General features: G+C 35.6%; 1 protein-coding gene across 1 annotated transcript in view; it reads right to left on the bottom strand.

Moving 5' to 3' along the window:
- The window catches only part of MIOS (missing oocyte, meiosis regulator, homolog (Drosophila)), a 45,758-nt gene that overhangs the window by 19,091 nt on the left and 13,355 nt on the right, over positions 1-13,312 (bottom strand). The window contains exons 5-7 of the mRNA XM_006880234.1: positions 8,669-8,734; positions 6,968-7,126; positions 606-758 (exon numbers count right to left, since the gene is read on the bottom strand). Coding sequence (XP_006880296.1) covers positions 606-758; positions 6,968-7,126; positions 8,669-8,734 — 378 coding nt within the window. The remainder of the gene's footprint in view (positions 1-605; positions 759-6,967; positions 7,127-8,668; positions 8,735-13,312) is intronic.

Genomic DNA, 13,312 nt, shown 5'->3' with positions numbered 1-13,312 from the left:
AGTGAAAGATAAATCCCTTATTGTGGAGTTAAGCATTAGTTACAGTGTTGACCCCACCCTTAGCCCAGAGCCTTGACCCACTTACTTCCCAGCTCCACCCTCCACCAGGATAACCCTTCTCATCTGCCAATTCCCTTCAGAAAATATCTTCCATTGTCCAACCCATGATCAATTTGTTCCATAGTAGACTAAAAAGTTAAAACCCCTAAGATGACTGACAATATGTGGCAAGACCAGACAACAGGAATATCAAGGACAGAATTCAGTCTCGATAGATAAAGAATCCACCGGAACTTAATATAAAAGTAATCAAACCCAAACCTATTGCCATCAAGTCAATTCAGATTTATAGTGACCCTACTGGACAGGAGAACTTCGCCACAAGATTTCCTGTAACCTTTATGGAAGCAGACTGCCACTCATTTGTCCTAGGAGCACCTGCTGGGTTTGAACTGACCAAATACTTAACTGCTGCCACTGTTAAGAATGAGCTAATAATCACTTACTAAACTGAATTCTAAATTTATTCTTTACAACATGTACACATACTCAAATGGGATAGTAAAGATGTTACAATCTGATTCCCTCCAAAAGAATGTACTTACCTGTGCTAACGGCTTAGAACTGGGATCCAATTTACTTCTGTGAATATCAAATTCAGCTCGTTTGTGCCAGAATCTCCAGGCATCTAATAAATTTCTGTAATTCTCAATCCAGTATTGAACCCTTTCATCTTTAAGAACATCTAAAGGAGAGCCCTAAAAAGAAAACGTGAATTATTTCAGTTGTTTAAAAATTTCAACTAAGCCAGAGGTTTCAGGCTTAACATAGGAATATGAGCAACATGGAAGAAATCTATCCCCTTTTTGTTCCACTTTGGCTCCAAGTGAAGATATACATAATTCAGACATGTCATCAATTTACTTTACACTGGCCTCTTGAATGACATAAATACATAATGTGTATGTTCTTAAACCTGCAAAGGGAGGTATGATTCATTAGGTGTGATTAATTAAGATTTCAATGGCAAAATGTTTCACCTTTCTTGTTGACTGCAGTAAAAAATGATATGGATGTCTTTTAACCTACAACCAATTTCACAAAGTTTATTTACTATCTAGTCCTTGTCCACTAAATTTACCCACTGGATCTTGCAAATGCATTATGAACTGAGATACTAATTCTATACACCTATTTATTTTTAAGATATATTTGTCTATTCTTTTTTCTTAATCTCCTATGTCAATTAAATTATCTCCTAAAAAGTTTCAGTTCTTTTGTTCTTAGGCCATATGGAAAAGCAGAAATTAGCTTTATTTAATTTTGCTTTGATTTCTTCTCATTAAGGACATCAATTAACTTTCTGGTAAGATTTTGTTCTGAAGAAGTATATTCCATAGCAGCTGTGACATCTGAAACGTTCCTTGTGTTTGTTCAAGATTCACACAGAAGACTTCCAGCCATATTTAAGGTATCTCTGGTGGCCTGATAAGGACCTACAATCTCAATGACATGACGTTCAAATCCATCTGCTGCTCTGTGGAAGATGGATAGGCAATCTTCTTCTGTGAAATTTACTGCCTTCGAAAACCTGCTGGTAGGTCAGTTATGAGTTGGTTTCAATTTGAAGACACAAAACAACACCCCCCCCCCCCCATTTAAGACATCTTCCTTAACTGCCAGGTTGGAAAAAGTAAGAAGCATCTTCACCTCCAATGACACCCTGAACCTCAACATGAGCCTCAGTTTTCCCAACTGCATTTGAGGACAGATAGAAAAGCAAAATGTTATGAGAGCTTCACATGAATTTTACCAAAAATGAGGCCGAATCTGTTAATATCTTAAAATAGACAAATGTGTCTTTAGACAGTCCATCAAAAGTAAAAGGACTATATCTCTCAGCTATTAAAATTCGGTTAATTTTAATTATTGGAGTTAAATTCGGCCAGAAGAACATTTAAAAAAAAAACTCTTGGCATTTTAAAAAACATTTTTAAAAAACTCTTTAAAAACCAGTGATCTATTCTAAATTATAATTAACTATTGTTAGTTATTGCTGAGTACTATCAAGTCAAAACTGACTCAGAGCTGACCCTCCAGTGGATATTGAGAGGCAATAAATTGCATGGAATTACACTGCCCATCTTTTTGCTGCAGAGCTGCTGGTGGATTTGAACTTTATACCTTGGGTTGGCAGTCTTAACTCCTTACCGCAGTCTAACTCCTTACCACTGAACCACCAGAGCTACCTAATTATAGCTAACTAGGAAGAATTAAGTCACTTGTCATGCATTGGCGAGCTGGACAATGAGTATGGACAACAGATGATTATTGCTGCCTTTGAACTTTGTTGGTGGAAAGAGTGCTGGATAGCCCATCAACTGCCAAAAGAACAAATAAATATATCCTGGAGAAAGTACAGCAAGAGTGCTCCCTAGATGCAAAGATGATGAAGCTTTGTCTCACATACTTAAGGCACGTTACCAAGAGTGGTTATCCCTTGGAGAAAGCCATCATGCTTGGAAAGGTGGAAGGGTGGTGAATGAGAGAAAGACCTTCAATTAGGTGGATTGACATAGTGCCTATGGCTTGAATATGTCAGAGATTGTGAGTATGGCACAGGATAGGACAGAGTTCAGATTTGTTGTTCATAGGGTCGGTCGCTATGAGTCATACTCAATTCGATGGCACCTAACAACAGGAAGAACTAATTACCAAAGTAGAATATAATCCTTGGTTTAAAAGGAAAATTTATAAAAAAATAAAGACTTCTCCATACCCCCCTTTTTCCCTTTGAAATGAATAATATGGCAAGTCACTTGTGAAGGCAAACTAAAGGGTGATTCAGTCAATTTACAGAATGGAGGCAGTAGCAACTACCACCAACCAAGGATCATTTTGAGACGGGCCCCAACAAAGCTTAAAATCAAGAGATCTGGGAGCTCTGGTGGCCTAGTGGCAAGAAGCTGCACTGCAATTCCAGAAGAACATGGTTCGAATCCACCAGACGCTCTGCCGGAGAAGGAGGCGCAATATCCTCCTGTACCAGTCAGATCTGATTTGACGGTACACGCACACAAAATAAAAAAAGAAAAAAAAAAATCAAGAGATCTACAGTGTTTAGAAACTGAGTTTGGCCAACTGAGAAGAGCTTAGGTATACTTTAGAATTTCCATAGATCCACAGAAACAAAACATAAAATAAGAAGCTATCAACCAGTAATTGACTGTCTTAAATCAACCAGTAACTTCTATTGTCTTAAAACAATAACTAGCACTGTTTAGAATAAATAGGTAAAGAACTGAGATATTTGCAATCAACAGCAGCAAGTAAAGTCCAGCATTCAATGAAAAACAGACATTTGTAAACATGATATATGTAATTCAATGTTAGGAAAAAAACAGTCAATAGAAGTTAAGATAGCTCAGATGTTAGAACAAGCAAATAAGCAGTATTCAAAGCAGCTGTAAGAAATATGACTTAAGGACTTAAAGGAAAATAATACTTGAATTCATGTATGCACAGAGAATTGGAGCTGAAAGAAGTAAACTATATTTTAAAAATGAAGTTGGAGAACTAGAAAGCACAGTGAATAAAATGTAATATTACTTGGAAGGCAAGCAGCAGAAAAGTCAATGAACAAATCAATAGCATGAATTCAATTTGAAGAATAGATTAAAATCAAAGATAGGAAGAGAGAATTCAGAGTCTCCAAAACTTGTGGGATAATCTCAAACGGCACAATGTGTGTGTCTTAAGAATAGAAGAAAATGAGATTAGGGTAAGGAGGGGGAGAACTATAGTTATTTAATAAAAACATGCTATTATATTATAGGAAAAGAATCTAAGTAGGAAAGAAAGATAATGCAAAGAGGAAAATAAGATTAGCTGAAGGGCTATTGCAGTGTTGGAAACACTCTGAATTTTCCTCATTCTTTCATACAGGCAAAGTACAAAAGTAATGTTTACCAGGAATCTGTCTTTAACTAACGAATAAGAAAATCTGAGCAAACACAGATGAACTGGTTACTCCAAATTATGCTACTGAAAATAAAAAGGGGAAACAGAAGTCAAGAGTGCTTCCAGACTTCAAAGAAGACTATAGTTCAGATCAAGGAAAGGTAATCTTTTTAAAAGAATTGGTGTAGTTCTGCCAACAACTGGTGTAACTGAAGAGATGTACTCCATATAAATTCACACACAGTCAAGATTAACACTATCCAGAAGGAAAAGAAGAACTTGATAATCTAATACAGAAAACTTAAAGACAACTATACAAGGCCAAAGACTCAGTAGAAAAAGTGATTAAGTTAAAGCTAAATCTCTTCCAAAAATTTCCTGAACATAGTGAAAAGTATATACAGAAAACAAAGAACCAATATCATTCTCAATGGAAAAAGACTAAAATTATTCTCCGTGAGAACAGGGACTAGACAAGGATGCCCACGGCAATGCAACAAGAGAAGGAAAGAAAATGTATCCAGACCAGAAAAGAGATGGTGAAACTGTCACTTATGCAGATGACATGATAATGTACACAGAAAACTCCAAGGTCTCAACAAAAAACCTGTTAGAGCTAATAGACCAATTTAGTAAAGTGACAGGATACAAGATCAATTTATAAAAGTCAGTGGGATTCCTCTATACAATAACAAAACACAGAGAAGAAAATGAAGAAGTTGTACAATTTGATGGGTAGGGGGATGAAGGAAATTGGAAGAATCTGTTCTGGAAAACAATGTATTTGAATTTTGTAAATAAACTAGTATAATTTTTAAAAGAAAACTAAGAAAGCAATACCATTTACAATGTTGTTGTTATGTGCGATGAAGTCACTTGCGACTCATAGTGAACCTATGTACAACAGCTCTGAACCCTGTTCTATATTGAGCCAATCTTACTGTCTCTGACACACCTATCCCCATAACCCCAGTCACTGAGTCAATCCATCTCATCTCGGGTTTTCCTCTCTTGTGCTATCCTTCCACTTTCTCAATCATGATATCCTTCTCCTAGGACTGGTCCCTCCTTGCAATATCCCCAAAGTATGTCAGACAGAGCCTCAGAATCCTAGTTGTCCATGGTATATTCAATAACCAACCACAAATTGAGATACTTAGGAGTAAACCTAGAGACACAAAGCACCTTTACAGAGAAAACTATAAAGCACTCCTGCGAGACAAAATAAAAGACCTTAAAAAATGGAAAAATATTCCCTGTCCATGGATAAGAAGACTCAATATAGTAAAAATAAAAATCTTATTGAAAGCACTCTACATGTTCAACACAATCCCAATACAGATACCAAATTCATTTTTCAAAGAGATAGAAAAGGCAACTGGAAAGTTTATTTGGCGAGGAAAAGGACACAGAAAAGGAAATTGGCAAGTTTATCAGGAGAGGAAAGAGATCTCAAACAACCAAAGCACTTCTGAAAAAGAAGATGAAGTGGGAGGCACTTTCGCACTCTGATCTCAAAACTTAATACATAGCTATATTAACCAAAACAGCACAGTACTGGTACAATGACAGGCAAATAGACCAATGAAACAGAATCAAGGACCTGGAAATTAATCCGTTTATCTATGGTCAAACTGATAATTGACAAGGAAACAAAACCTACCAAATGGGGAAACAATAACCTCTTCAACAAATTGTGCTGGAAAAACTAGACTATTACCTGCAGAAAGCTGAAGCAGGATGCACACCTCACATGATACACAAAAATCAACTCAAGATGGATTAGAGACCTAGGGGTAAAGCTCATAACCATAAAAATCATAAAAGACAAAGCAGGACCAAGATTAGAAGACCTAGCTCATGGTATAAAAAGGCTGACAAATACAGCCAGAAATACACAAACAGAAAAAAATAAAACTGATGAATGAGACCTTCTAAAGATTAAATCCCTGTGCACATCAAAAACATTTCAAACAGAGTAAAAGAAAACGTATTGCCTGGGAAAAAAACATTTGGTAATACCATTTGAGGTAAGTGTCTCATATCAAAAGTTTACAGAATCCTTTAGTGCTTCCATGAGAAAAAGACTCCCCACACAATTATAAAATGGGCAAACGACATGGGAAGACCTTTCAGAGAAAGATAATTCAGACGGCGAACAGACATATGAAAAAATGTTCAAAATCACTGGCAGTAAGAGATGCAAATAAAAACCACAATGAGATCTCCTCTCACCCCAGCAGCAGTGGCAAAGTTTAACAGGACAGCAAATAATAAATGGTAGAGAGATGTGGAGAGACAGGACTTCTTAATATGTTGTTGGTGGGATTATAAAATGGTATAACAACTCTGGAAGGCAGCTTAGCGTTTGCTCAAAAAAGCTGAACACAAAAATTTCATTATGACCCAGCTATTACACTGCTTGGAATATACCCTGAGAAAATGAGAACTGAGGTAAAAACAGATATTGTACACTATGTTCATAGTAGCTTTATTCACCATCACAAGAATATGGAAACAGCCTAAATGCCCAACCACAATCAAATGGATTGAGAAATTATGGTACATACACATGACAGAATACTATGCAGCATGCAGAAGCAGTGATTTCAAAAATCACTACATAACTTGGAAGGGACTGGAGAGAATTATGCTAAGTGAACTAAGTCCTGTAAGAGTAAATACTATATAAGACTATTATTGTAGAAATAGATAACTAGTAAAATGGGTATGAGGATCCAAGGAGTTGGGGGTAGGTAGAGTTGGTGAGGATGAGCAGAGGGATAATCATAGGGTCACACAATTTGATGAGTAGAGGGAAGGTTGGGGTAAAAGAAATGGGAAAGATCTGGTGTAAAAAACAATGGATACAAACTTTGTAAGTAAACCAGTATAAAATAGATTTAAAACAAACAAAAAAACTAAATCCCTTTTAAATATCCTAAGCTAGCAAAATAATGCATACACACTTTCTTATTTTTTATAGCTGCTGCCACATTACACTAACCTGAAGCATGCAGTAACTTGCTGTTTGAACGTCTCCAGTTCTATCAACATAACTCTCCATTAAATCCACTCCATCTTTAGTAAGGCCTGTAAGCAGAATTCCTTCCAAATTTCCAGCCTCTTTCATTTCATTGGTCAGTTTTTCAATGTATCTATTTAACTGGAAGATTCAAAGTGATTTCCTGAAGCAATCAGTTTCATTATAGAGAGGTACTTCAAAACTTCTACATTTAGAACAATTTTATTCCTAATAAAAAATTTTAAACAAAAATCCTTACTGTATGATCTCTAATAAGTCTGCATTTATTATAAATTATATGACAACCTCTAAGATAATTTAAAATACTAAAAAAGGAAGACACTAAGATATTTGACAATTATTCTATGAAAAATTTTAAAAAGGTTTGCTATTGTAAAGAGATTATTCCTATTATTCTACAGTGTTCTTTTACAGCACAGTCTATCAGCATATAATGGAATCTTTACCACCTGAAAACTTTGCAGTTAAGAAGAACCACTTGTTCTAAGATCTTCCCTGACTTCTTTCCTCCCAAACTGCTCGTCAGGATTGCTTTCTATTCCCCTTGCCCTTCATCATTATTAAGAGTACTTAGTACCTCATCCTGCTATAATTCATAAGCATTTTGTTTTACTATGTGCTTTTACATCTCCAGCAATTAGGATATAGTGTTTACACAAGAACTGTTAATAACTATTAAAAAAATGAAAGAATGCTTTTTTTCAAACTGACACCAATATTTCAGCCATTTTAATGTGATTATAAATGTTAACATCTTAAGATTAAAATTTGTAACTTTCTTTTTTTAATTAATTTTAATGAACATTTACAGAGATTTTGGATTTCCATTCATTCATTGATGCACTTTTCTCCCCTCCCATCCCCCCCACCCAGTTCACTCTTCTCTTTGAAAAGTAAAAGAAAAATTCCTTCACTGGTATACAATCCCCCCGCCGCCCTGAGTATACTCCACTCTGCATTCTTTCATTTCAAAAAACGAAAGAATGCTTTTTAAGCATCACTAAGAAGTGTTATATTTCTATCTATAAAAAATATTTATATCTTCACTTCCCAAAACAGAAATGAACTAAAATACTAATTAAGGAGATTTAGCTATAGATATGATCACAATACCTTTATCTAATAAAGAAATTATTAATTTACTTCTCTAGGTGGAATAAACGATTCACACACAACTACTAAATAAAAGGTTGGTGGTCTGAAACTACCCAACAGCACCATGGAAGTAAGCCTTGGTGGATTATTTCTAGAAAATTATAGCCACTGAAAATTTTATGAAGTACAGTTTTACTATGCCATTCTTGGTGTGAAGACAATTTACAAACACTTCAGTGGCAATGGTAATACTTTACTTCTTAGAGACATTTACACATAAATCTTCTATAGATGCATTTGCACGTCAAGATAATTTTCCTAAAATAACTTAGTGACCAATCTAGCAACCTTGGAGGACAGCATAGGACGGCCCTGGAAAGTTTCAAAAGCTGTAAATCTCTACAGAAACAGATTACCACAGCTTTCTCCCATAGAAAGACTGGTGGGTTTGAGTGGTACACCTTTTAGATAGCAGCTGAGTGGTTTAACCACTGAGCTACTGAGGACTCCTACTTCAATGAGAGGAAACATTAATAATTTTAAACATAGAGTGAAATTGTTTCTCACCTGAGTATCACTAAGGAATTTACAAGCAAACGCCACTCTGTCACGTACAGCAACTCTGTTTTCATACTGGAAAGAGAAAATGTAAGGAGTTACTACTTATAAGTGCTGTGACTCAAAATCTTTTCAGACTAATTATCTTATATACATAATAAAACATATATATATAAACCAACAAAACCAGTACACTGCTGTTGAGTTGGTGTTGTCTGACAGCAACCCTCCATCAGGTTTCTGAGGCTCTAAATCTTTAGGGGGAAATGCTCATCTATTTCCCATAGGTCAGTTGTTAGATTTGAATGACTGACTTTTCAGTTACAGCACAATACATTAAACACATGTTACAACAGTGGTTCTAGAATCATGGACCATGGTCTTTGGTTCATTTTAGGGTAATACAGGATGTATTTTTAATCTAACTTAATGATAGCAGCCAGAAGTTTCTAATTAAATGCACTCATTTTATAGCTCATAATTAATGATGACAGGAGAACACAAAAATAAAATAGACATACAGTCTACTTCCAAAAATGGGCTTATAGATGACAATACCAAAATAAAGTAGATAAATGGTCTACTTCCAACAAGAATAATTTGAAACCTTTTTAAAATAGCCTATGATAAATACAGCTGTTTAAATGCTCAACTGGCATATATTAAAAATAGCATATTATTTGTATTTACCAAAATGTTAAAAGCCAAATTGGATTTATTACTTCTACTACAGCTTTCTGACTAGCTAATATAAATTATTTCATAGTAGCTTAACTTGAGTCCAAATTTAACTCTGAAAAGCTAGAGACCACATTGTAGACTGGCAGCTTCTAGAAAGACTGATAAGTCTTAGAAACCCTACAGTTTTCTACTCTGTCCTGTAACTACTAGAACAGACTAGAGAGGTGTGAATTCTTAGGATTTTGGTACCATATTTAAGATGTCATATATAATCCTTCTACCATAGAAGTTCAATTTGGAGAGAACTCAGGAAACTTTTCCTTGGCTGCTAAATTAATTCTTTAAAATTAATTTTAATGAACATTTACAGAGATTTTAGATTTCCATTCATTCATTATAGCATTTTTCTCCCTGCCCACCTCTCCCTCCCCCCAACTCGCTCTTCTCTTAGAAAATTAAAGAAAAATTCTTTGTTATACAATCCCTCCCCCCAAGTGCACTCTACTATGCAGCCTTCGTTCTGGACTCCTGTCATGATAATAATACCTAATCATATATCGCTTTTAAAACAATTCTCTCCCTCACTGTGAACTGGCATTACTAGTGCAGAATTCAAAAGACATACCAATCAATATATGCGCCAATACAAAAGAACAAGTTTTACTAGATAGCTTTCTAAATCATTTATTCTTGTGGCTAAAGTAAAATATAAGAGTATAAGAGGTTTGGGGCAGATTTTTTCAGAGGCATCATGTTAACATCAATTTTCATAACCTTGTCAATACTGTAAAACAACTTTGAGAATATTATACCTTTTATAAAGGTGCAACTAGTTTTAAAAGTAAAAAATAATTAAAAGGTAGAAAAAGTATCTAACTTCATTTAAAGTATCCTTTAAACTAGATTTGGCTTTTAGGTTTATTTACATGCATATATTAACTATGTTACTCAAGGACGAAAAAACTGAAACTCAAAAATGATACATAATGTAGGCTAGGATGACCATAGCAAAACTAGCACTCAGGCCCTTCTTTCTAACTCCTTACTTAATTCAATACTTTTCAGTACTATATTGCTATCTTACTTTCAGTTTTGTATTACTGTAACTTAATATTACAAAGTTTACTTCTAAATATTTAATACTAAATTATAACTAGAGAGCTCTGGTGGCCTAATAGTAAGGAACTGCACAGCACATCCTTCAAATCCACTAGCTGCTCAATGGGACAAAGATAGAATATACTGCCTCTAAAAATACACTGCCTCTAAAAATCTGCTGGAGGATCAGCTATGGGTTAGTTCCAAACTAATGGTACAGAACAACAACAAATTATAATTAGAAATTATCTTTAAATAGTTTGGAGATATTAACTTTGTATGTCAAATTTAATTGAAAGAAGAGAATATAAAACATAGAAAACTGTTATTTAGAAAATGTGCTTTCCCCCAAAGAAACCATAACCACCACCCAAGCAGATATATGCACACCCATGTTTAATGCAGCTTTGTTCATAATAGCAAAGACTTGGAAACAACCTAAGTTCCCATCAACAAACGAATGGACAGAGAAGCCGTGATATATTCACACAATGGAATACTAAAAACAAGGAACTCATGAAATATTATACAAAATAGGAGATCCTGGAGGACATTAATTATGCTTAGTGAAATATCTCAGTCACAAAAGGACAAATACTGCATAGCACCACAGTTGCAAAAAGGGACGGACATCAGGGTTGGGGGGAGACTGAGAAAGATAGGATAAATTATGTATACTGCACTGAAACAGATGAGGGAGAAAATTATTTAAAAGGGATGTATGATTAGGTATTATTGTCACAACAAGGGTCTAGAATGAATTTGGGGGGAGGGATTGTATAACAATGAAAGAATTTTTTCTTTTACTTTTCAAAGAGAAGAAAGAACTGGGGGGGAGGGGTGGGCAGGGATAAAAGTGCAAAAATGAATGAATGGAAATCCAAAGTCTCTGTAAACTTTCACTGAAATTAGTAATAATAAAAATAAAATGAGGTATTTACTACTAAACCAAGCAAAATAAGCCCACTGCCACCTAAAAAAAAGCGTTTCTCCAAATACATCTGTTTCAAAAGTTAAATAATTCACCTTTTTTCTTACTCTTCTTCATTATCTGTTATTTCTTGAAATACAGTTTTTCTCTTCAAGATGCAATACAATACCCAAAAAGTATACTGGTAGTAAATAAAATAAATATTCTTGGATATTAACTTGAAGTGGTTAGAAAAGTTCAGTAACAATTATTAAAAGTAGGGATACTGTAGCTAATGTTAGATGGCTCTTGGCGGAAAGCGGGGAGTTCCAGAGGAGTATCTGTGTTTCATTGATTATGTAAAGGTGTTTTGTCTGTGTGGATCACAACAAACTGTGGCTGACTCTGAGAAGAATGGGAATACCAGAACACTTGATCATGCTAATGCGAAACCTAAACTTGGACTAGGAGGCAGTCATCAGAGCAGAGTAGGGAAGCACTGCATGGTTCAAAATTGGGAAGGGTGTACACCAGGGATGTGTCCTATCTCCATACCTTTTCAATGTATATGCAGAACAGATTATCTGGGAGGTTGAGCTGTATGAGGAGAAATGTGGTATCAGGATTGGAGGAAGATTCATCAAGAGTCTGCATTAAGCAGATGACACAACCCTGCTTGCTGAAACTGAGGAGGACCTGAAGTGCTTGCTGCAGAAGGACAAGGACTGTAGCCTTCAATATGGACTGAGGCTCAATATCAAGAAAACAAAGATTCTCACCACTGAGCCAATTGGCAACATCATGATAAATGGTGAAGAGACTGAGTTTGTTAACAGCTTTAGTTTGCTTGGTTCTACAATTAACACTCCTGGCACCCAGCAGCCAGGAAATTAAAAGAAATATTGCAATGGGAAAGTGTGCTGTTAGGGACCAGGACCTCTCCAAAGTACTGAAGAGCAATGATGTCAGTCTGGAGACTAAGGTGGACCTGATACAAGCCATTGTCTTTGCAATCACTTGCTATGCATAAGAGAGATGGACAATGACTAGGGATGACCAAAGGAGAACTGATGCCTTTGAGCTGTGGTGTTGGAAAAGAGTATTGAAAATACCATGGACTGCTAAGAAAACGAACAGGTTCACCCTTGAGCGGGTTAAACTAGGCTGCTCCTTGGAGGCAAAGATTCTGAAGCTTCACCTAACATATTTTGCATATGTTGCAAGGAGGGATCAATCCTTGTAGAGGGATGTCATGCTTGGGAGGGTGGAGGAACAGCACAGGAGAGAAAGATTCTCTATGAGGTGGACTGATTCAGTGACTGGGGTAATGGTCTAGGTGTGTTGGAGAGAGCGAGATTGGCAAGGGATAAAGCAGGGTTCAGAGCTGTTGTACATGGGGTCACTATGAGTCACAGGCAACTCGACAGCACATAACAACAAAGAACAACAATGGATAAAATATGTACAACTAAGGAACCAAAATAAGCACAAAAAATATTCAAAATGTCATTAAGATAGCTCATTAAAACATTTATAAATTTTAGCAGCTGAAGTTTACATCAATTTCTCCAATAATGTAAGGGCAAACACAAAAATAATAATTTTCAAAGGTGCCTCTTTGCTAAAAGGAAACCAAAGAAGGCTGTGGTATGAAAGAAAATCTTAAAACTCAACAACTAAAACTAGTAAACAAATTTTATTTTCTTCTATTTTCTCCATTTTATGACAGAAAATCTACCTGGAGATGTGGTTATAGGTTAATGAAGCAGTATGGGGGGGAGAGGGAGGAATCAGAAGAACAAATAATGAAAAAAATAAAGCAGGGTGTCATGTAATTTAAGTTCCAAACTAGGACCTATCTGATAGTGATGAATGCTACTCAAGATAAGATATATGGGCACCCTGAACTTAAATTGTAAACAGAAATTACATATATGTGTATACACACATACACCCCCCCCCCC

This window comes from Elephantulus edwardii, unplaced genomic scaffold (genome assembly GCF_000299155.1).
Source record: "Elephantulus edwardii isolate Elephantulus edwardi_28Jun2011 unplaced genomic scaffold, EleEdw1.0 scaffold00007, whole genome shotgun sequence".
Lineage (NCBI taxonomy): Eukaryota > Metazoa > Chordata > Mammalia > Macroscelidea > Macroscelididae > Elephantulus > Elephantulus edwardii.
This window is presented reverse-complemented; position numbering and strand designations above follow the sequence as displayed.